General features: G+C 38.6%; 2 protein-coding genes across 14 annotated transcripts in view; one reads left to right on the forward strand and one right to left on the reverse strand.

Annotated features, from left to right (window-relative positions):
- Positions 1-504: 504 nt before the first annotated feature.
- LOC105395677 (eukaryotic translation initiation factor 4E-binding protein Mextli) lies at positions 505-18,813 on the reverse strand. 13 transcript variants are annotated; one of them, XR_005254899.2, is made up of 15 exons: positions 18,396-18,651; positions 18,050-18,174; positions 17,252-17,275; positions 16,972-17,125; positions 15,862-16,015; positions 14,567-14,765; positions 13,819-13,890; positions 13,359-13,419; positions 12,833-12,962; positions 8,381-8,518; positions 7,816-7,984; positions 5,190-5,249; positions 3,754-3,872; positions 3,033-3,312; positions 2,194-2,664 (listed from the first exon to the last, which is right to left on the reverse strand). XR_005254899.2 is itself a non-coding variant. In XM_038120950.2 (14 exons), the coding sequence occupies exons 2-14, from the start codon at positions 18,168-18,170 to the stop codon at positions 1,929-1,931; spliced, it is 1,512 nt and encodes a 503-aa protein (XP_037976878.2). In that variant the 5' UTR covers positions 18,171-18,174; positions 18,684-18,813; the 3' UTR covers positions 505-1,928. The 13 variants fall into 13 exon arrangements, 11 of the variants coding, with proteins under 11 accessions (XP_037976878.2, XP_037976877.2, XP_037976880.1 ...); XM_038120950.2 differs by lacking the exons at positions 2,194-2,664; positions 3,033-3,312; positions 18,396-18,651 and adding exons at positions 505-2,039; positions 18,684-18,813; XM_038120949.2 differs by lacking the exons at positions 2,194-2,664; positions 3,033-3,312 and adding an exon at positions 505-2,039 and having other exon boundaries at positions 18,396-18,649.
- Positions 18,814-20,099: 1,286 nt separating this feature from the next.
- The window catches only part of LOC105387812 (piezo-type mechanosensitive ion channel component), a 53,670-nt gene continuing 50,215 nt past the window's right edge, over positions 20,100-23,554 (forward strand). The window contains exons 1-2 of the mRNA XM_048631838.1: positions 20,100-20,290; positions 20,680-20,751. Of these exons, the coding sequence (XP_048487795.1) occupies positions 20,688-20,751 (64 nt within the window). The 5' untranslated portion in view covers positions 20,100-20,290; positions 20,680-20,687. The remainder of the gene's footprint in view (positions 20,291-20,679; positions 20,752-23,554) is intronic.

The raw sequence follows: 23,554 nt of genomic DNA on the forward strand, positions 1-23,554 counted from the left end.
AATGGTTAAATAAAAGATCAATAATTTAGAAAATTTAGTATATCATAATATAGCCCTGCGTACCTACAGAATAGTATATAAAACAAATGTATAAACTTTAAAATTTTAACACAAATGAATTTAATAGGTTCGAGAAAAACTTCATAGCTCAATTGAATACTTTTAGATAGCACCTTCGAATAAGATATTTTAGTAATACTTAACATATTGCTCTCTTTTTGATACATGTTTATACACATCCAAAGAAAAAAATCTGAATAACAGAAAATAAAAATCGAGGATATATTTTATAACAATTATTTGGTTTAGTGCAGTTATAATAAGCTTTTTCATACAAGACAGCCTAATAATACATATCACGTTTTGATTCTCGTTTGCAAGGAGATAAAAGTCCTGCCATATCAAAAAAATATGCAAATCAGTGTTACTTCATTAAATGAAATTACAAAAAACGTTATCAAAGAGGACATGAAAGATTTGGGCTTTTCTCTCAATGTGGTATAAAGATCTATTTAATAATCGATCTTTGATGTAAGAAATTACTGATGGCAGGCTTCCTCTGCAGTAAATAGCTTAATATATAATGAGAATCAACACAATCTACTCGTCACGACTAGACACTAGTTACAAAAGTCTGAAAATGAGTATACAGACACACAGAGAAATGCATGCATCCTTCTTATAATAAATGGAATCACTCTATGATATACGAACAAAAGGTTCGTTAGAGTCTTTATTTACAAAAAGAGAAAGTATAAACTCGTAAAATTCTAGGTAATATGAATGGGTAATTACGTACATCAGTTTTGGTTTCAGACCAACTGTTACTGGAGGGGAGAAGCAAGGTGGAGAAGCAAGCTATCGACTGGAGATCATTGGTCTGTGGACCATATTTAGTCAGACTCATAAAATAAACTTTTATAGAAATTAACGATCATAACGTCCACAGCAAGTAATGAGGACTCTAAATAACAAAGTTAAAAAGAAAATAAATATTTTGGTTGCTAATACTTTTTAGTAATTTATAAAAGCTAACATTAATACAAAATGATTTAGTTGAATAATGATGAGACGATCACAAGGGCTGGAGCGGCCCCGCGCGCGGCGGCGGCGCCCAGCAAGACAAGTCTCGCAACTGGTTTCTCCAGATAATTACTGAATATTATACTCTACACTCAGTATTATCTAGATTTTAGATGCCGTATGAAACCTATATTATACTACGTACTAAGGTTAATTATTGCTTGGCATCATCTATAGCTGCTACAGAAATAGATCATACAAATCAGTGCCTAATATGTCAGATACATGAGGAGATTACTTCGTGATAATGGTAAAAGGTAAATATGGGCAAATTCTGCTGAATCTGTATACAGTTATTATCATAGCGAGACGTTATGGACGGATACTCGTACATACCTTCCAATGAGGTATATATCGTGAAAGTTTATTTCATGTTTGTCGACATGAAAATGATTAAAAACAAACTGAGTATTAAAATCACTATGATTATAAATGTACACAAATTAGTCCTCACATAACCCATGATTACTAATACAGTATTAGTGTGTTCGGAGCCTTTACATGATCCACTAACATACATTTCAAGTTACAGCTACAAAATGAAGGCATATTATATTGCTTTAGAGTCCACACGACCCGACAAAAGGAACAATAAAAAATTACTACATAATTATCTATGTAAAGAGTGGCGCCAGCTTTTCTAGTCAGACCCTAACAGCCACGACCCTTCTATGTAATAATCTTTAGATAAACCAAATAAAAAACCAACAAATCTGATACTAAAATGCATAGAATAGGTCAGAAAAAGATAAAAACTCACGCGTATGCATCATAGAATCTAACTGGAAGACATGTGTAAGGAAGAGATGTCGGGTAGCGGTCGTGTGGACGAGGAGCCGGGGGGCTTACTCCGGCTCGGGCGAGTCAGGGGCGTCCTCGGCGACGTTGGTGCCCGCGGCCGCCGCGGCCAGGCGCACCTTCTTCAAGTAACTCGCGCTGTCGAACTCGAGGCAACTCTGCAAACATTTAAAGCTTAGTCTTCTCGCCTACTGGAATTCCCATCTCACATACACCAAATAAACAATATGCGTACCTTCTCCAAGCGGTGTGATTCTTACATTAGTGAAAGCGGCGGACGCTAATGTTAGGCGGCAAGCAAGCAAACACTGGTTAGTTTTGTCATTTTTATATTTCAAAATTAGAATCAACAAATGAAAATATTCAACAAATAATTTGTTTACTCCTTTGAGTAAAAAATAACGACGAAACAACATGAGAATTTAACATTTCAATTTAACATTATAATATCACGAACCTAACTTAATAAACAACATAAGGCACGTCCCCTATCCGTTATTTACCTCCCTCGTCTATCCACGCAGCATGAAACATTTAAAATTTGTATTAGCATCATAATAAACATTTACTTCATAAATACATTCAAAACTACTCATTTTGTAAAGAACTTCGCATATAAATGTAAGTTAACACTCAATATAACATCTTCATATACCACGACACAACTTGTCTCAAAAAATATCTCTTCATGAATTCAACAATGAAAAATATGTTCATGGACTCTTAATTTTGAGATCATATTTAGTTAGATCCAAAGACAAAAAGCAGATCTCTTCGTTAGACCTTAAATAAAAAAAAATATTACTATTAAATAAACTCAATAATTTATAAGACTCAAGAACTAATAATTACTGGGCCTTATATTAGCACCTGTTTTAACTTTTTTACTCAATCTAATAAACCCTAACGTAGCTTGAATCTAGCTTTGTACTTATAGTAATTTTAGAGAGCTCTACGCCTCGGCCCTCACCGCATACCCTAGTCTTAAAACTAAACTTATAATATTGAGATCAGTAAATCTTAAAGTACTTTTTCAGTCTCTTATAATTTACGCTTATCAGTGTTAGGTACGCTTATTGAGCAAGCGGCGAAGGCTGGGCGAGGCTCATCTAACACCTAATGACTAGCAACTTGTACTAATGTCGCCTTACCTAAGAAATACACACAAGTGATCAGTCATCGCACGCCCCAAGTGCGAAAGTGTTAATTACAATACAAGCAAAGCGTGCAAGCCAGTCAGGCGAGGCAATCAACTTGAATATGTTTGTTAATCACTGAATTTAGTCAGGAAAGTTCGTTCCAGTTGTCTATCAAGAAACTCGAGAACTTATCCCTATAATCAAATACCAAAGAATCATCAAAAGCATTAAAGGAAACATAATCAAGTGACTGGAGAGTAATCTACAGTGATGCTGCCTTCTTCTGTAAAATCTGCAACAAAGAGCTCAGCTTTACTTCAGATTGTACTGTGCAGGATCACCGTCGATGTGGCTGTTAGTGGAGGGTGAGGCTCGCCAGTCGCACGCATCACTTCCATACGGCCATCGCATCAAAGTTGATGTATCGCACTCATTTACTGAACAACAGTCATCAATATGTGTACACTTTTGTATCTTATCAAAACCAAACTTCACAAACCTCCAATAAACTATTGACGGTTTCTGAATTACAAGGTACAAAACTGCACAGATAATAAGTAGGCGACTATTCGCATCTCTTTGAAGTAGATGCGTCCAACGAGCGAGCATGCAGTGCGTGTGGGTGTCAGTAGAAGTTGCGGCACAGCAGTGCGGCGAGGTAGTTGGGGTGGTGCAGCGGCGCCCAGGCGCGCGGGCGGGCGGGCGGCGCGGGGCGGCGGCGCGGCGGGGTTACCTTGCGCGCCAGCTCCGCGGGGAAGGCGGCCAGGCCGGGCGGGGGCAGCTTGCTGAGCGGCGAGTCCGCGTACTGCAGCAGCGTCTCGTACGTGTACACCTGCCGCTGCCCGGACCCACCTGCCAGCCAATGACAATGTTACTGTGTGCCCTGCCCCAGAGACAACACTACCAGCGCAATGGAAAGTTGTTTGAGCCCGTAAATGTCCGAGTTGGAAGGCGGGCTTAAATGTGATTGCGCATTGGTTGTTGTCTAGAAGGCATAATGTTTATCCGTCGCGCGGGCCGATTATTTGAGGTAACTACACAATAATATGTGATGTCACGGGTCGATTAAAGTTGAGGATAGTACCTACTACCTGAATAATTTTATCTATTGTTTAGAAAATAATCGACCCGCGTAACGTAATTAGATTTTATGTTTTTAATTTAAAAAATTCAATGAAAAATTATAGATCTTGCCAATATGAAACTAAAAATAATTTAGCCACAGAATACTGTGGACTTTGTTTAAATTAAAAGGGGATTTATAGCTCATTTTCATTTGCATATTAAACGCAGAAGCCTAAAGCTGACTACAATTAATTTATTACAAAAACGCCGTGCATCATCAGCAGTTAGAGCGTTGTTATTCAAAATTGCAAAGGGCAAGTCAAATACGTAACTCCTGCGCAGCTCAATATTATATTGACTGACATCTGCATACACACACACAAACAAACTAACCTGTATGTTGATAGCATGGGTTCACAATGAAAGCAACAAAATGATAGCAAGTAATGAGTTGTTAAGGATGTTTCATGTCTGAATAATTAAAGCACAATGGGAACGATAAGAAGATAATTATTGACAAAGATGGCTTTTGGGGGAACTGGAATTAATTGATAATTATAATAAATTAATACATACATATAATTTTGTGTTTTCAAAGTTCCTTCCTGAACATTATGCTTGGCTGATTACCTGAACAATAATGTTTCAGAAAGGACCCAAGTTCTACTAAATATAAACATCACAATAGCAACACTAACTTGAATTTTTTTTTCACGAATCATAACCTTGTGTTGAGATTCCAAAAGAAACTATCGACTCCTCATGTTTTTAGATGATGTTTATGTTTAGTACATCAGTAGTCCTAGTACAGGTTTAGATCACTTGACAAAACTATGGAAGTTGCATTTTCTTGCATACAAATTGGCGCCTCTATCGGAATCCACCGTGAAAATTTTCACACAAGATAGAGGAATCTTTAAACCCCCTCAGCTCGTGACGCGATAAAAAATTAACATTCTTTCAAGGTCCATTTTCATAAGGGCTTAAGTACCTACCAAACATTGATAAATTCTATTCTTTTTTGCGTAAATCACGTCAGGTGTAAAATAGGAAAACCTGTACTAACCCTACCGGGCACGGTGTGACTAGTGTGAGTTGACTTACCCTGCCCCTTGTCGGTGCTGGTGGCGCGGGAGAAGCGCGGCCGGCGCGGCGCCTCGTCCGCTGCACAATACGACTCATACAGCCTCGTCACAATACCTACCCTAGCTCGTAGGATATTGGGTGTCCCACGGCCGCCGTGACGAGGACTGTACGTATACATGACCACACCGATGTCGGGTTGCTGTATGCCTTTGTAAGTCTATGCAGAGGGTATGTTGGTGGTAAATATTATACAGATCAAAATCTGTATAGGTTTATTTGATAACAATGTTTGGGTGCAACAAGACTTACAAATTAAGAACTGTCTGAAATACGATAAAAAAATAAATCGCTTTTAAAGGAGTTTGACAGCCTTTTAGCATGTTTAAATGATGGTAAGGCCATAAACATAATATAATAGAACTATGACCTTACTAATGAATGAATATTAAAATGTATGCTCGACTTTTTTTTGAGCATACGAGGGCTACACCGAAAAGATCGGGAATAGAATACTTAGGATTAAATTAGAGTGAAACCTTTTTGGTTTATCAAATGTAGTGTTTTTTCAAACATAATTCCATTTTCGAATTTTAAAAAAAGTAAAAAATAAAAGAGTATTGACCATTTGAATTTGACAAGTCGGTGTAAAAAATGGAGCTTACGCGGGAACATTTCCGTGCAATAATTTTTCACAACTTTCGTCGAGGTTTATCTCAAGAACAATGTCTCGCCGAGCTTGTTTCTATTTATAAACTTGAAGCACCAAGTAAAACGACTATATATCGTTGGTATTCTGAGTTTCGCCGTGGACGTTCCTCTCTTACCACAGTCCCTTCTACTGGTCGGCCAAAAACAGCGGTAACACAAGATAACATCGATGCTGTACGCCAGTTAATAAAAGAAGATAGACATGTGACATACGAGCAGATTCGGGCTTCTCTCAGCATTGGTATGACAGCCATTCAAACCATTTTACATCAAGAACTGGGTGTCAAGAAGTTAGTTTCGCACTGGGTGCCCCACCGTTTGACCGAGGAACAAAAGTCGGCTCGTGTTAATTGGTGTCGATCTGCTCTGCAACGGTTCAATGGAGGCAGTTCAAATGCTGTCTACAATATCGTCTCTGGTGATGAATCATGGATTTATTCATATGAGCTCGAAAGAAAACATCAATCGGCAGTTTGGGTCTTCGAAGGTGAGGTCAAGCCAACAAAAGTTATTCGCTCACGCAGCGTGTCGAAAAAAATGGTCGCTTCGTTTGTATCGAAAACTGGCCATGTGGCTACGATTCCATTACAAGAACAAAGGACGGTTACTGCTGATTGGTACACAACAGTTTGTTTGCCGGAAGTCGTAAGAGAACTTCGTAAAACTAACCCGAATCGTCGTATAATCCTTCACCACGATAATGCAAGCTCTCATACCGCTCGCAAAACAAGAACGTTTTTAAATATGGAAAACGTGGAGTTGATGGACCATCCTCCGTATAGCCCTGATCTGAGCCCCAATGATTATTTTACATTCCCAAGAATTAAAGATATGCTACGTGGTCAACGGTTTAGCGGCCCAGAAGAGGCGGTCGAAGCTTAAAAATCAGCTGTTTTGACAGTATCCACTTCAGACTGGAATTACTGTTTCAATGATTGGTTTAATCGAATGAAAAAGTGCATTGAATGTCACGGAGACTACTTTGAAAAACAATAAAAGTAAATAATATTATGATATCTTTGTACTTTTTTCTATTCCCGATCATTTCGGTATCGCCCTCGTACACCCATCTGCATAGACCCAGTAGACAATATCCGCAGGTCAGTAAATGATCGTGGATGAAGCCAAACATATGCCAAATGGTGTTGGTAAGGGTTGAATTTTGAATTTTGTTACATGACCATGGACCGGAGACATCGGAGTGGTGAATACTGAACATAAATATTTTATAGCACATTATAAGTCAACAATAAATACAATGAAAGACCTACATCAAAATATTCAGTACAATAGTTGCTAGCAAATCTAGCCTTAGCTTTATGATATAAATATATACTCGTATCATAATAATAACCTAAATGTTTCATGGAATGAAGAATGAACTGATACTGAATGATCTTATTTATAAAATACATGCATCAGTCAGTCTGAATTCGCATAAATCGGTTAAGTTCAAATTGTTCATAAATTTTACTGCACACCATTCTTTCATTTTATTTTAAAACCATGCCTTTATGTTGTCTCATACTAAATCTATTTCAAATCTTATAAAATCAAACATGACAAACTCAGAATTTCGCAAGGCGTATAAGTTAACGATTATGTAATTTATTAGAGCTAACTTCAAAGTTAGCTTATCCAAGTTTTATTTTCTTCATCTACCTCTACATTACAAACTCCTCATTGCTGTTATTTTATTACTACTTTTACACACTTCTTAGGGCATTGGCATTAAAACACCTACCCCACAAGTGTCCATTTATAGTGTGACCATTTTTGTTATGCACTCCCTGAGACGGGGGGAAAATCGCCTACTGCGCTCTGTCACATCTTTATCTCTGTCTCTATCACATTCGTGGCGGTCACGCCCCTCAGGGAGTGCACAGCACTAATGGCCACACTATCCCTCTCACTCTCTCACACACACACAACATACCAGCGTCGTTGCTCGGCGCGAACACGTCATCATCATTTCCATTGAGCTGGTCGTCGAGCAGCAGCGCCGCGCCGGGCCGCTGCGACAGCGTGAAGAAGTCGCCCGAGCCCGCGCCCGCCTCCACCGCGCCCACGCTCTCGAAGTACTCGTCGAGCACTAGCTTGGCCGTCTGCGGGTGGATGCATTTTGAGAACTCAGTCTAGTGGATAGAGTGTGACCGGCTGCACGGATCCATTATCGAAGATAAATCTGATAAACACCGCGAATTAGCGTTAAACATATCAATGTGACAGATCTAATAAAGATGCATGTAATGTGATGATGCATGGATGCGTGGGTTTGGTCTTTGAAGCGGCTTTTTACACAAATAAAGCCGACCGGAAGCAAACTCTCACATTAATCTGCATATAGTCGATTTAACACATTACAACGAGTGCTGACGCTTATTAGGTAAAGATCCATCGAAATGGTATAATATAACCAATAGATACTGGAATTGTACAGAAAATTCACTTTACTAGCACTGTGTGAAGAATTCCCTCAGAATAAGCCAGATTCAGTTTACCTTGACCAGGTCGAGGTTGGTGCCGGTGATCTTGACGGAGTGCTGCCCGAAGGTGACGGTGTACTTGTACTCGCCGAGCGCCGCGTCGTTGGTCGAGAAGCTGTGCAGCAGGGCGCGCGCGCTGTTGTGCGGGGATTTCTAGGAAGGAAATTAACGTTTATTAAAAGCGGACTGAATTCAATTATTTATGTTATGTGAGAGGTGAGCCCCTTTAGTGCCATTTCGAAGAAAGATTTCGTAGCTGGTTTTGGATGGACTAGCCGACAAAACTTTAGTAACGGGCACGAGAAGTGTAACTTACCTCCCCTCATGGGTCATCACCATCATCAGCCCGTAATCAATAACTGCTGGAAATAGTCCTGTCCACTACCTAATGCCTTGCCACTACCGCCTACTTGCCTTAAGGGCCCGTACAGGGTGACGTGCCGCGCCAATTTTGGGTTTTCAATGCTCTTCACACAGCACACGCAGTGACACGCACACATGTAAGTTTGCACAGTGGGTCGATAAACTTTTACTCGCCAACTTTATTGACAATTATTTAGGTAAGCACCAGGAAAGAGTAGAAATTAATTGGGGTGCCACTTTTCTCCATACTCGGAACCCGATTAGATTTCTAAACAAATGTGGTATTTACTTGTAGAAAGGTAACTACAGGTATTAAAGTGTAGATAATAAGTTATACTAAGGGTATACTAAGCCGAAAGGGGATGACTCAAGGGATCATTCTGAACAACTTTAGTTCTACGAGTTTTGCAAAAACGCGAAAAAAAAAATCGTTTTCCATGGTAAAAAGTCACGTGTCAACAAAGTTTCTATGATAAAGGTTTTTTTTGGTTAATTTTTAAAACTCGTAGAACAAAAGTTCAGAATCAGTCTCACTTGTTTTAACCCGACTGCCGAAGGAGGAGAGTAATGTTTTTTGATTGTATGTATGTATGTTTGTAAGTATATTTTTTGGTGGCAGAATAATATTTTTTCATATTTTTAGAGTTTCGTACCTCAAAAGGAAAAAAGCAACTGTTATAAGATCTCTTTGCTGTCTGACTGACTGTCTGTCACTGCCCTTTTTCTCAGAAACGGGTAAAGATATCAAGCTGATATTTCGCATAGATATGAGGAGTACCCAAAAAAAATTGGGGTACTCCCTCTCCCATACAAGTAAATTGGGGCTGATATTTTTTCCGGTTATTTTGATGGTGTAGGTAGGGTATCGTTGAATAGGTCTTTTAATATAATAGGTATAAAAAAAGGTTAAAATATAATTATTTGGCTTTTACCCTTAAATTTGGGGACCACACCATAGACAAATCCTAATTTAAAAAATGATTTCAATAGATGGCGTGATTTTATGTTGGGTAACTCAGAATAAGAAGTGATGATATCTCAGAATAATAATGGTTAATGGTGCTATTCCGCTGAGCATCGAAACCGGTGGGACGCTAATGAAAAGTGGTCATGGAAATGCACCAGGGTAGACCCTGCTCCTAGATACAGATGCTACAAAATTATTTTTCCCGACAAAAAGGTAAACTTTATCAACCAAAACATAAGAACTACTATGGTCAAAGAATTCGAAAATACTTAGTGCCTAAAATATTTAACAGTATACCATTGTTAAAAGAAACCAAAAAGTTAAGTAAATTTGTCATAAAGCAAAAATTAAAAACTATTATGTTGGATTTGTTTAAGAAAGAACTGAATGATGTAGGTATATTATGAATTCGAACTGTTTAGATATAATGTAGTCATTAATATGTTGCATAGCTTAACTAAATTAAAGTAACTATATATTATATGTAGTGTCGCGAATTTATCACCATAAAGTCGAGTCACTAACATGGGTAGATATAGCAGGTAATGTAGATATTTAATGTTTATGTTTAAGAGAGCTCTCTCCGCCAACAAACTATGTGTCTATAGTTTGGCGGATTTATATTGTGTAATTTATGTATGTATTTGAAAATAAATAAATAATAATAATAATAGAACAAGGCATGAGTTTGTGATTTGTGTGCGTGAAAAGCGAGGATGGAAACTTTGAATATTTTCTTGATTTTTTTATTATTGATGCAATAACATATAATTAGTATTATTCTGAGTTACCCACCGAAGTCACCCCGTGGCAGGTTGACTAGATAGGTACTTTTGCAAATCACGCCATATATCGTTGTTTTTATTAGTGGGTACTGTCTATAGAAGATATTCCGTCATTGACAATTTTACGTTACGAATGAATTTAGTAAACCCAGTAAACCTAACTAATCCAGAGGAAACCTAAAATATCTTTCTCTCTCTCTTTGAAAAACATACTTAATAGCCCAAACTCGATTCTATTCTATTCTCGGTGGGGGTGTAAGTACCTGCACCTGGCTCTCTCGAGTGGAACCTTTGTGCATATCCCCAAGGTCTAAACTGCCTTCCTAAGCTTGAACCATTTCCCACCACGCTGGTCCACTGCGGGTTGGTGGGTTCACATATCTAGATGTGCTAAATCTAGATATGCAGGTTTCCTCACGATGTTTTCCTTCACCGTTAGAGCGATGGTATACATTGTACTTAAGTTAAAAGAACTCATTGGTACATGTCAGCGCCGTGATTCGAACCCGCATCTCTTGCGTGAGAAGCGGGCGCTTACCCGACTGAGCTACCACCGCGCCCAAACTCGATGCTTTTAGCTATTAAATCTTTGAAATAAAATTCAGTCACCTCCGTGTTACTGCCCTCATCAGATCCTCACGAGACCATGCCTCAACCAGCACCATGAGACTGTGTTTTTGAATCCTAACCTAATCTTCCTACGTATTGTCATCACTTAGATCCATTCACTATATTCCTGCTCCTCATCCCAGGGCCGTGGGGAGGCACGTCAGCCTTTTAAAGACATCAGCAGCAGACTAATAGAAGTCTCAAGGGACCCTAGGGCTGGGACTTACCTATCACAAAGGCTAAGCATCGCTATATAGCGGGGTAACGCGGCCAGCGTCTTGGGTACCCTACCCGACAGTGGCAGCGATCTGGCCAGCATCTTCTTTTTACATTAATTTTAATTTTATATTAGTGAGTTTTAGTTAGGCATTAATAATTATAATTTAATCAAGAAGTACCATGGATTTAACTAATAAAAAACATTATCATTTAATTTATTGAATATAGTATAAGAATTATGCTTCCTCAATTTCAAATCAAATTATGTTGGTGTCATAAAAGTTGAATAAAAACCAGCCAAGTGCGAGTCGGGCTCGCGCACAAAGGGTTCCGTAGCAGCAAATATAATTTACAGTTAAATCAACCTATCTCAAAAACTATAAGAGATACTTTGATCAAACCAAAAATCGTTGAAAGAGTTAATTAGCATGCATCACCTCTATTTTTTTTAGAATTTTATACCCCGTAGTTATAAAAATAGAGGGGGGGGGACATACTTTTTACGACTTTGAGAGCTGATATCTCAAAAACCGTTCACTTTAAGAAAAATGTTTTTTAGAAAACTTTATATCATTTTAAAAGACCTTTCCATTGATACCCCACACGGGTATGTACATCGAAAAAAAAAATTTCATCCCTCAGTTACATGTATGGGGGGCCCCACCCCCAATTCTTTTTTTTACTATTTAGTGTCATATTTTTGTAGCGGTTCATACAACACATATTCCCATCAAATTTCATCACTGTAGTACTTATAGTTTCCGAGTAAATCGGCTGTGACAGACGGACAGACGGACAGACGGACAGACGGACATGACGAAACTATAAGGGTTCCGTTTTTGCCATTTTGGCTACGGAACCCTAAAAAGTGCAATGACAACCAATGTGCAGTGATTTTGTGTCTGTACACAATTAGATCGCGAGCTGTCAGTGCCGCCTAAACCGACGTGACCCTTCTTTGGAGGCCACCGGCCGACTGAGTCAAACGTCGCTTGTGTTTATGATTTTATAACACAGAAAGCCGCCATAGATATTTGTATGAAGATTTGAGGGAAAAAAATTGCTCAAGTTTGGGATTAATTTACACAAAATAGGTGTGTGTTTATTAAAAAACAAGGTATTTAGCGCCTAGTCCAAGCATTTATCTTTATAATTTGATAAGAATCATATGAAAATTCTTGATAATTACGACACAGTTGTTACAATACGGGAGTGTGATTTACTGGTTTTTCGTAATTAATTTACAGTTATCCATAAGCATTTACTTAAATTCGAATGATTCAGCACCTAGCTAGACTCTTCGGCTACCTGTGTGATTTTTTTCAAGGCTGTAGAGCATCATTTACTACATAATTCTATGACAATGCCAACCCTCGATTGCCTATTGCCGACCCTTAAGTCATCGGTCCAGCCAGTCAAAGAACGTTTCACAACACGACCCTACCGGCCATCGGTTCTTCGGGTCATGTTTTGTGAACTATAACACCTATACCAGGAGTACAGGTGACATGTAGTGTAACTGACCTCCCTGGGCTGGTCGTCGTCGTGGTCGGAGTCGGAGGCGCGCGAGCCGCGGCCGCCCTCCGCCGCGCCCTCCAGCCGCACGGGCGACGCGTTGCGCCGGATCGTGTCGCCGATCAGGTGCTTCGCGTGGCTGGAGAGATAAAGAGTAAGTGCGTTGGTGGTGAGTGTGTTTACTGCAGGTGTAAATCTATTAGGCTGCGTTCCCAATAAGTAAAATGTTGGTTTGTTACTAGCTAACGCTGAAAGTGAATGCAATACTAGCTAACTTCGAACACTCGGCATACTAAACCGATACGCCGCCGGCGCTAACTCAGTCGGCGGCTAACAGTTTATCTTATGGCAACGCAGGCTTATAATTTAAAAATGAATTCTTACAATAGCCTACCTATTGTATCTAGAAAACAAGACTTTTGGGTTGAGTCGTGAATAGAACCACTGATAGATAATGAGTTTTCGCAGCCTTTGGAATAGCTTTTTACATATCACATTGGTCGATTTTATATAGTTTATATTGGGGTACACTTACTTGACATTTTCTTCATTCGGGCCGGTAATTTGGACAAGTCGCTCTTTAGCGCCGGGACTCACTGAAACATTCAGTTATGCACTTCAACAACTAATAAATTATGGCGATAATCCTTTAAAATATTTAGCCAATCGTATATTTTACAAAGCATGATTCGGTTTTAGTAAATAAACTCGGAAAACGTTAAATATGTTTTATTATAACTCTGGTATGATAAATGTCGTGATTTTGTCAGTAAGTATTACTAATGTTCAATGTCACGCGATGTTAAAACATGATTATTTAATATTTATGAATTCAGTTTCTTATCCTCAACCATTGTCATTCTGTTAGTAAACTCTCCCAAATATGACCCGATGCATAGAAAAGTCCCAAGGTTAGTGTGCAAGCAGTAGGAGATTGTTCCATAGAGTCAATAGTTTGTGTTGAAGAGAGCATGCTGACACCTCCACCCTCATACCTCGCTGAAACGATATAATGGTGTCACTGAGCTCCTCAATCATGTGAACCCGCCTGCCCTTGATACCCATCACTGGAACACCACAACACAACGTCTTATGCGCCAGTAGCGAACCAAGGAATACGGGGATTTCAACCATACATTTTGTAAAAGATATCAAAATATTACAATAGTACAATTTTAGGATATTTGAATGTTAAAGATTCAATAGTCGTTAAAATAAATATCTATAGTTAGGTACATACGTGTTCCTCTTTAAATACAAAATAATACATAAGTACCATAAAAAATATAAATTTAATCTATGCATGCATTGCCCCTGTTTACATAAGTAATATAATCATAAAAAGGCATGCACCTTATAAATATTGTTACATTCATGTTTAAGAACTAAAACATGCATTCTTTGAAAAAAGAAAAAAATCTTTGTAAAAATTTACGTCATCGTAACATACGCTGCTACTAAACATATATCTCGGGATAAGAGCTCCTACGCACTGGCGACCATGGTCGCCGCGACCTGGCCGCGGCGGCCAGTGAATTCTGGACTTTATATGGCAATCGCTATAACCCCTACGCACTTAGCGGCCAGCGGACATGTACTGGCGACCATAGACGCGGCGGCCTGGCCGCGTCTATGGTCGCCAGTGCGTAGGCAGCCTAAGAAGTCGCCAACGTCACTACAAGATCTGATCCAATATTGAATCCAGGGCAGAATTAACATGTAAGAAAACAAAACACAACACACCTTTCCCAGAGTCAGCGTTCCTTATAACCACCTCATCCTTGGAGTAGTTCTTGCCGGGTATCTTGGTGGGCTTGGGGAACTTGCCCGAGGGCTTGATGAGCTCGCCGGGCTGCAGAAGGGCGGGCGGGTCGGCGGGCGCGGCGAGGGGGGGCGAGGTGCCGCCCACGCCCGGACCCTCCATGGTGGGGACTAGGAGCGGCTGCGGAGGGGAGTAAGTGTTATTGTCTATTTCAATGGACATAGGCCAACATAAAGTATGCTCATTTTGGGTATACAGGAGTCTTTCGTAAATGCACATCCAAAAGTAGCTCATAGAGCTCGAAAACTCGAAAGCCTCACTCTGTATGTAGCATCCATAACACATAAGTAGGACATAGCTATATTTTAGCTCTTCCACCCTAGCTCCTTGGTATAGTGATTCTATATTACCTACAAGTGACAATGCTAGAAGTCCTAACAGCTGAAGATTTGTTCGCATGTCATTGGCATTTACACGGTTCTACCTTTTTTGGCATAAGATTTATTTGCCTAATCTCGTATTGCATAGTAACGTTTGGTCAAAGTCTCGTTACGCCGAAAATCGTATGGCATAAATCTCGTTTAGTAAAAAGTTATTTCGCATAACATTGTTTAGTTTAGCCTAATAATGGTATGGCCAAATCTTGAATAGCCTAATAATGCTATGGCATAGGTTTATTAGGTTTATACAAAGTAATAATATTCGTTTGGCTTTAACTTTGACGGAGCGTCTCCCTACATAGCGCAAACTGGTGCCTTGTATTGATTCCGCTGTTTGGAAAACGCTCCGCTCCGCTTCGCTGCGCTCCGCTTTGGTTTTGATGAACATGTGCACCTAACACGCTCCTCCTCGCTTTGCTCGTCGTCGCACCTATTTTTAGGTTTCGATCTCATGGGGTTTGTAATAATTATATTTGTCGTTAACTTTCGATTTTTTGATCATACAATATCGTGATTTTCGGGATGTAGGAGAAAAATACCACAATTTGTACATTTACTACATACTTCATATATTATTTATTAAGATAAAATTACGAGAAACAAGATTATACATAGTTATAGACGAACATAAATTTGAGCAAACGAAACTTAGGTGTTTAAAGATTGTGCCTAAAGAGTTTTAGACGAAACGAGCCTTATGCCACATAAGTCTTGGCAAAGTGATGGTTCGGCCAAAAAAGTTTAGACCATACGAGTTATGCGAAATGAGTTTTGGTCAATAAAGATTATGCGAGATGAGCGGAACCCCATTTACACAATCTATTCATTCTCCTCACCTCAGCATGGGTGCCGCGATGCCGGTAGTACTGGCTCATGTAGTCGGACCCCTGCCAGGTCTTGGCGCGCAGCTCGATCAGCTCCAGCAGGTGCAGCCGCGTCTTCTTGTCCAGTCGCTCGTCCTGCGAGCCGTTGCGGAACACCACGAAGTACCTGCACATTGGTGAACACAGCTTTATACCCACCGAGTATAGTGGCGAGACAGTATCCTCGGCCGACTTTCGACCAATGAACGGCCGAGGATACTGTCTCGGCCACTTTACTCGGTAAGTATAATCAAGGTATTAGTTTTACACTGTTTGAGTAGTAGTGAAGCTCTATGGCGCGGGAGAGTCGACAACTCGACACCTAGCAGTAAATGTGCTGCCCTAGCTCCGCGCCATTCCAATAATTTGAGTTGACGTTCACTGGTTGATCGGTAAAAAAAACCTACACCAGGTCCTCAGGATTTTAGTCTCTATCCTCAGATACAGCATTTTTTATGGCTTCTGTATTGTTATGACGAGAAATAAAGACACAGGTGACTTGGTACTTAGCATGTACCATAAACCATCTGTAAAATACCTCGTCAAATCTGGTTTGAACTTTTTTGTGGTAGGAACTTAGCACAAAAAGTGTGTATGTATCTGCTTAGGACAACCTACAATCTTAACATACGATAGTTTAAAAACCCTCCTCTCTTCTCTTTATTTTTACTGATTTATACAGATATAATTAGATGTAAATTACGGCATTAAAATTGTCTTGGTTTAATGAGATTTATCTCAGAATGATAATTCACAACAAACAATGAAGTGAGATAAACAAACAATTTCAAGCTCACAATAAAATTGATAAGAACCTCAATATTTCATAAACACAGCAAGTGTAAGAAATAATGTCATTTTAAATACAGGCAAACTACCATCAGCAGAAAATATCACAATAATAATTATACATATCCAACCATGAAAAAGTAGGATATTGAAGGGGATGGTCTTGGCTTATTTGTTACTGCTGCAGAGCAACAGTACCTGCAAACTAATTTAGAAGACAAGTATTTCAACATAATTTGATCAGCTTCTTTATGTCCGTTGTAACTTGAATTGTCAGTAAGTATAAACACAAACCTATCGAGAAAGTCCTTGTAGAGGGCCTCGAGCTGAGCGCCGTACAGCTTCAGGTTGGCATACATGGTTGCTACATTGCTGGAGAGTGCTCGGTCAAAGTTGCCCTGCATCATTTGGAAGGCCACTGCCTCAGTTAATGCTATCAGGTCATCCACTGAAAACAAATAAAAAAACACAATGCTCTTAATATGTATACATGTGGGATAAACACCTTTATCACATGAAAATCTCCACCACTCCAATAATTTCAGAAGTTGCATGATTTAGTAGAAAGTTATACCTTTTTGTATGATCCATTCCTTATCTCCAGAGCAAGATATTAAAAATAAAACTTAAGTTTAGTAACATTAGTAAGTAGAAAATATTTGTAAGATTTTGGATTTATTAAATACTGCTAGTTAAGTTTCAATAATACTGTCAGGCTCAGGGGTGGAGTATTTATTTTTAAAGTGACAACAACAGTTCTGATTACATCTGCCTCCTAATGTATTGAATACAGTGAATATTATTCATGGAATGCAAGCTGAATTACAAGAACTATACATTACCACTTTAGTATTGGCATTCAATGCTAATTATAATACACAATTGTATACTGGAATCTTCATCAGTGATTATGAATAATAAAACATAGTAATGATTTGGATTTATCAGCATCAATTCCCGAAAAATGATTAAATATGTTTCATAATGAGAGAAATTTAATTTATTTCTATAATTCTCATAGTGTAAGATTTACTCAATCCAAATGTTGTAATCATAATGCAAGTCGATTATGATTTAGATTCATAAAAAAACAGGTGCGGTAAAGAAACAACTCCACAAAAGGAAGTCAGTAATATTATACAAGCATTTTCATGCGGTATTGCCAACAATTAGAGTCTGCATCTAGGTCAATACATTAATGTACTTTGTGTAAGTGAAAAGCTAACAATAACTAACAAATTTACAACAATAAACTCTTGTTTATATTAGTTTCTTTAATAAAAGAGATATAATTTTGAATGGTATTCCGAGAGGTACTTATATTTTAATCATATTATCAAATTCTAATAGGAACCTCTAAGTGGAATCTCACCAGAGTTTATCTTGACATCCAGAACAGAGTTGCGGTTGAGGGCAGTGTTGGTGGTGGACTTGAGGGGCCGGGGCACCTCCAGCTTCTTCACTGTGCGGGTCATTTTCGTTAGGGTCGACATGTTGCTGCTCATGTAAACAAACAGAACAGGTTGCCAATCAGAAAATAAACCCATAATCATACATCATGCAGAGTCGACGCTCTTACTAACTAAATAATGACTGTCACAATTTTATTGAGAACAGATCTTTCTTTCAGACGTAAACTCAGGAAATGAAATGAGTAGCATAACCTTGTTCAATGAAGAGAAAACGTAAAAATACTACTGAACGCTCGGGAAACTCACTCATCCATGATGACTGCGCTGCTATGAAGCGATCGGCACTAAAACCACTATTTCAACAAGTCGATAGAAAAGTGAAAGTGATGACAAAGATCCTAGCGAATAAATTCGGAGCAAATCAAATACGTGTTCATTACTCGCTAGTAAAGCAGGGTTCTTTTAATAATAAAATCAGCTGAAAAAATTTTGACTTCAAGGAGATGTGCTATATTTCTCGTTGATAGACATTTGGACAAAACAAATGAAAGTTGTGGAACACTATGAAAATAAGAAATAAACAAGAAAACTCACCTGGCTACGCCATTAATTCGCAATAAAAATAAATTTTCCGTAGTGATGTGAAAAGATCGGTAAACGGTAAACGCTTTTCTTTGTCAGTCGTGCATGCATGCGTTTTGTTCTGCCGGCCTCACACGTTTTGTTACACGCTCCGGTATTCTTCCAAAAATCTTCAGTTCCGGTATACCATTCAAGTATACCACCAATACGAGATGTGGGCTAGCCGCTCTAGCAGTTACTGTTACACATTTCATCATCATCATCATGGTAAAAAAACTCGCACTGAGGGCCCTGATACTGCGCCGCAGATACCGGCGACCGACCGACCGCTGACAGTGTTAAAAAATAATGGTCCGGCATATAAATCTTTCTATTTAACCGCTAACCACTCAACATCATCATCATCATCAGCCTATGTCAACCTACTGCAGGGTATAGGCCTACTCCATGTTATGCTAAGTCCCACGGTCCTGCACTCTCATCCAGTTTGGTCCAGTCACTCTCCTAATGTCATCGGACTAACGGATCGGCGGTCTACCGACTGATCGCCGTCCCTCCCTTGGCCACCACTCCGACACTGCCTTGGTCCATCTGCCATCTGGTTGAAGACTTTGGGAGACGGATCACGAAGCTGAAGTGGAGATGGGCAGGGCATCTGGCAAGGCGGGAAGACGGCTGATGGACCACTAACCACTCAACCGTATCAACATATATTGTATAGTATTCCTAAAGACATACGAGGGAATGACTTTGTATTGTTGTGATTAAAAAGTTACAATATTTGTCATTTTGTCGATCAATCGGTAAAATAAGACATTCAATAATCCCATCACTAAACAACGGGGGCTACCATTGCCATATACAAAAATATATCTACCAAAAGTAAGTGGATTAAAAATAATCGTTTTTGTTGAGCTTAAGTTTTTTTGGTGTTTTGCTACGAATTTCTCTACTTTATTTATTTAATACTTTATTGCACAAATATAACATAAGTGTACAAAAGGTGGACTTAACTTTTCTTTACCTTTTCATTTTCATTGGACATAAATATTTTTAAACTAATCAGTTTATTTTGTTTAGTTATCACTAGATAAAACCTTCTTGTGTTGTAATGACCAATTTTAGAAAATACTTATACATAAAAAGCAGCTCCGACGACACTGGCGCAGTGATAGTAACTTTTGTTCAGACGTTACCGAAGTGTCACAGTGAAAAAGTCAGATTATTAGTATGTTTAAAAGTTGGATAAATCAAAATAACTGTACTTTCTCTGAATATCAAAACTATTATTGAATATGCTAAAGCCCCAATGGCACTGGGCTAATTTATTAGATGTTAGGTGGTGAGTTTAAAGGCAGCGAGTGAGGCAACAGTTTAAATTTTTTCATTAGTGGTAGATTTTAAAATTATGAGCTGGCAACTGGAATTTTGACAGCTGATATTGTTTTCACACGATTGTTGTGGTCGGCGGTCGTGTTTATATTTTGTGCGGAAAATTCGGAATATGTCGATAATAATGTGATATTCCAGTGATTTATGTGTGTGAATACTAAACCATTATCATGATAACGAGGAAGTGACGTTACACGAAACAAAATATTTAATTTTTATATTTTAAGGTATGATTTTACATTTTGATAAGGTCGTGAAAAGTTTTATGAAACTTAGTCATGCTGTACTAAAATTGGGCTGTGTTAACCAATGTTTACCCTAATTCTATGTATATTAATATCTCACCAGAATCTGATATGTGGGTTTGGTTCACAAATACTTATGATAAATATAATTTTGATTAGCTAGTTAAATGGTTATCTAATTTATAGCTAATGTTGAGATTTGATACATAATGATATTATGGATATACCTTAATTATTAATAGCTTTCCGGCTAGTACTTCTAATGGTGGTTTTATCTAATCTATTTACCTTGATATTTGTAAAAATATACATCTATGCACCTACACCTACAAAGGTACCTACAAAGTAATATTTAAATAAATTTGTTCCAGAAATCACAATGGCCAAATATTATGCACTGATGCTCCTAGAGCGCATGCTGCTTCCTGGAAGCTTGCTGTTGAGTGAGTACATAGTTACATAGTTAAGCAATGGTCACAATTCTTCAGGCACCAAATTTAAACTTATCAAGAGACAATGCTAAAGTTATTTCTTATAAATTTACACTTTATTGACTGGGTAAGTCTCAATTTCCAATCAGAAAATTTGTTGTTTTACTGAGATGTATACAAAATGTATGACTCCAGAATCTGAATAGAGCCCAAATATTGATTTAAAATTTACAAAGTTTCACAAAGTCTGAATAAGTGTCCTGTAAGCTACATGCAAGATATAATGCATTGTGTAGTACTAACCTTCCCATTAAGTTGAGTAAAAAATGTTAAAAGGCAAATCTATTACATCCAGCCAGCATTATTATAACTATTCTGCGGTTACTAAATATTATCTCAAAATAAATGGCTCTCTTTCGGGGAAAAAGGATATGTGAATCATTAACAAACATAGATTTGAAATAAAAACAATATTTCAAATCAAATATGTTTATTGTCATCATTGTAGCTAATATTTACCTACAGGGTGAAAAATATAGATAGCGCAGGCTGCTACCAAAACTTTTCCAAAACACTTCACAAAAACTGTTAATAGAAGACTTTTTCAAATAAAATTTGAATTAATACTTTTTTGATGGCTCCTGGAGCATTTACTTATATCTAAATTGGGATAATTTAGAATTTCTGCCTTTTGTAGTACTCTTACCTTAGCCATAAATAGTTGCCAAGCATATACTAAAGTGAAAAATACTCATTTCTTATGATTAAAAAAAAAACAATTTTCCTGAAGGAGCAACAGTTATTGTACCTTTGCCAGGTCCTTTCTCTAAGAGAATACAGGCCTTGAGTGCTTACTGCTTACATACATTATTATTATGTTGGGTACAGTTTACCATTGTTCTACACTACTTGCCCAAAATCAGACTACATTGTAATGATAACATAACATAGAAATATATAAAACTGACTGCCTAAACACAACCATTACCTAAATAGAAATCTAGCCAAGACTAAACAGTCTATTGTATGCCTCTAACCATGATTCAATTGTGACACCTTTAGCAGCAGTGGGTTGTTTACCACTACACCTATGGTCTGTATGGATTACCGAATGGTGTAGTGATTTAGTGACCATGGACTGCTATGCCGAAGGTCCCGAGTTCGATTCCCGCCGGGACAGATATTTAAACTCAGATATTTGTACTCTGTCATTAAATATCGCGAGTGTATGTTCTCAATGTTGATAACACGTGGATTGCGCGTGTATCGTCGCATTGCAGAGATGGGTACTTCCCTGGGCGCGCCTCCGCCGCTGGGTGGGTCCGATCTGTCCTATGACCCGTTAACCGACATGCCGTGGCCTTGCTGCCGGCTACCGGGCCCTTTGATAACCGTCCGCCATGAAATTTGCATGCCTCCGTCCACACGCGAGCTGACCGCGATATTTGCGATTTAATAGGGCTTCGTAACTTTCGGTTACGGTGCCAAAACTTCGGAGAAATAAAAGGTTCGCCATACTACAGCAGGGGAATAAAGTCGTCGGTTCATAACTCTCCGCAATTCCTATTTTTTATGGCATGATGAAGCCAGCAGACTGATCTAAGGGACAGTCCTCGTTAAGAAATACGTTAGGAAGAGGATGAGGACGGTATCAATGCAAGGTCCTTACTGAAATGTCTGACATGCCATTCGAAAAAAATATGACCGTTAACGATCGCCAGTCGTGTTAATTTGCCTCGCCAGTTCGCATTATCATAGTGGTGCTGGTAAAAATGCGTCACGGACAGATGCGTGGGTAAGGACGGTCGTCCTGACCCCATTTCCCCCGTATGCCCCATAAATCGGACAATTTGGAACACTACCCGGGCCCGCCCGCTGTTTGCACCTCCACTTAGCAAATTATTAGCACCGTCAAAATGGGCCCGTGAGTACGTACTATGTAGTTTTTAGAACTTTTTGATGACCACGGCTAGCCAGGTGGGTGGGAAGTTTACGATTTTATGGCTTGTTATATTTATTCCATAGGAACTAAAGGGATCGCTTAACGTGCCAATCGACCAACACAAACTCAAGATTATTTATTGGCTAGAATATCTTCAAATCTTCATAATGTTATTGATTTGTGATCTAGCCTGGTATTAACTAGGTAACTATGTGGCGTATTCACGCCTCCACTAACCATGTAAACAGCAGATGCTAATATTTGTATGCTAATTATAGGATAGGTAGTCTATTAATCTAATAATTTATGTTATGACCTGTTGCAATTTACCCTATGATTAAAATATAATGCACAATGCGGTAATCACACTAGCACGATTATCAGATTACAGTTCCGACATTACGGACAACAGTATGGCATGAAAATAATTAAATCCAAGTAATGAACATCTAATATAATTTAAAACGAATAAATTTGAAGTAAGTCCTAGAGTAGACGAGCTAACGAACAACTCCGTTGTTGGAATGTTGGAAACCATTGTGATGTCTAGAATTAAATGAATGTAAATGATCCAGAAGATATATTTCTATATTTAAAAATACAAATATACAGAAATGTTGTAGTCGGTTCACTGCTAGAATGCCAACCTAATCAAGTGAGCGCAATGGGAATGATTATTCCGTGATTGAATGGGAATGATTGTACCATACAAGTGGTATGGAAAATATCATGAGCAGACCTACACCTGCCCTTTCGGGTTTCGGGGAAAACAGTCGCGGTGAATAATAAATTACACATGTATCTCTGTTTATATGTGTGTATCTCGTTATCGCATAATAGCCATGACCACTGGCCACTGACCTTCCTTCGCCT

Source organism: Plutella xylostella, chromosome 4 (genome assembly GCF_932276165.1).
Source record: "Plutella xylostella chromosome 4, ilPluXylo3.1, whole genome shotgun sequence".
Classification (NCBI taxonomy): domain Eukaryota; kingdom Metazoa; phylum Arthropoda; class Insecta; order Lepidoptera; family Plutellidae; genus Plutella; species Plutella xylostella.